Below are 1,465 nucleotides of genomic sequence, written 5' to 3' on the forward strand. Positions count from 1 at the left end.
GAGGAGAGATTGACTAGGTTGGGATTGTTTTTGCTAGAGTTCAGACGGATGAGGGGGAACCTCATAGAGACTTATAAAATTCTAACAGGACTAAACAGGGTAGATGCAGGGAGGGTGTTCCCAATGGTTCCCAGGGGTCACAGTATGAGGATTCGGGGTAGATGATTTAGGACGGAGATGAGGAGACATTTCTTCACCCAGAGACTGATGAGCCTGTGGAGTTCATTACCACAGGAAGTAGTTGATGGCAAAGCACTGAATGTATTCAAGAGGCGACTAGATATAGCACTTGGGGCGAATGGGATCAAAGGTTATTGGGAGAAAGCAGGATTAGGCTGTTGAGATGGATGAACAGCCATGATCGTGATGAATGTGGGAGCAGGTTCAAAGGGCCGAATGGCCTCATCCTGCTCCGATCTTCTATATTTCGGCGTTTCTATCCAGCCTTTCCTACATTCTGGTGTGTGAACAGCCCAGGACCTGCCCTGGGAATTCTGTTCAGTTGGATAACACTGCATTCCTAAAGCCTAGATTTGCCTTTGTTGGCAATTCTCCTCCGATAGCCTGCAATAGTGACCAGGCGTTCTCCGCCGATTCACACACCAGGCCGTTGGCTCCCTTCTCCTTGTCAGCCCCATGAATGTTCCAGCCCAAAGCCCCTCAGGCCTGAAGTGCCTCAGAAATCAGACCTCCTCAGATAACAGTGAGGTTCCCTCCTGAGCAAGCTGTGTGATTGAACCTGCCCGAATGCCCTAACTACTTCCTGTGTGAAAATGTTTATCCGTATGGCCCCTTGGCCTCCCGCGCCGACTGCCTCAAATATTGTGCGCTGCACCATTTGGAGGTTTCACTGCATTCAACTAAAACCACATCAGGGTCACAGCTTTCCTTAATTTGTATCCGGTGTGACAGTGACCTCCCCCAGTCTGATCCTGATTCCCCCCCCCCCCCCCCCCCCCCCCGCGGGGCCGCCCCCCCCCCCCAAACCGTGTGACAGTCCCCCCCCCCCCGGTGTGACCCTGACACCCCCCGCCCAGTGTGACAGTGACCCCACCCCGATGTGACCTGTGAACCTATGGTGATGGTCTCTTTCCCCTTCTGCAGGTGCGGGATGTTAACAAGGAGCCCACAGGCCACATTTCCTTTCTCCGCAAACCAACAAAATACGAAGATATCCAGCAAGTAATCTGTAACCTGAACATTACCATGCCTCCCTGTACAAAGGTAACCTGGGTCTGCATGTTGTTTACCACCGAAACCATCACCTTCAACTCCCAACCCAGAACCAAGACCCTCACTGCATGACCCACACCCATGCTGCACCCCCCGCCCCCTCACCAAACCCTTGGGCCCTGGCACATCACACCCTGTTCCAAACTATCTCCCTCACCGATCACTCCCCTTCACCCTCCCAGTCCCCACCTCTCCCGCCAACCCTTTTTCCCCCATTCCCCACTCTCCCCCC

At 53.6% G+C, this 1,465-nt stretch overlaps 1 protein-coding gene across 1 annotated transcript in view; it reads left to right on the plus strand.

Annotated features, from left to right (window-relative positions):
• LOC125482730 (ankyrin-1-like) overlaps nucleotides 1-1,224 on the plus strand; it is a gene marked incomplete at its 3' end in the record, with an annotated part of 4,656 nt that extends 3,432 nt beyond the window's left edge. Inside the window, exon 3 of the mRNA XM_048594862.1 lies at nucleotides 1,105-1,224. Within this exon, the coding sequence (XP_048450819.1) occupies nucleotides 1,105-1,224 (120 nt within the window). The remainder of the gene's footprint in view (nucleotides 1-1,104) is intronic.
• Nucleotides 1,225-1,465: the final 241 nt, after the last annotated feature.

The sequence above is a fragment of the Rhincodon typus genome, unplaced genomic scaffold (genome assembly GCF_021869965.1).
Source record: "Rhincodon typus isolate 14 unplaced genomic scaffold, sRhiTyp1.1 hic_rhity00016074, whole genome shotgun sequence".
NCBI lineage: Eukaryota > Metazoa > Chordata > Chondrichthyes > Orectolobiformes > Rhincodontidae > Rhincodon > Rhincodon typus.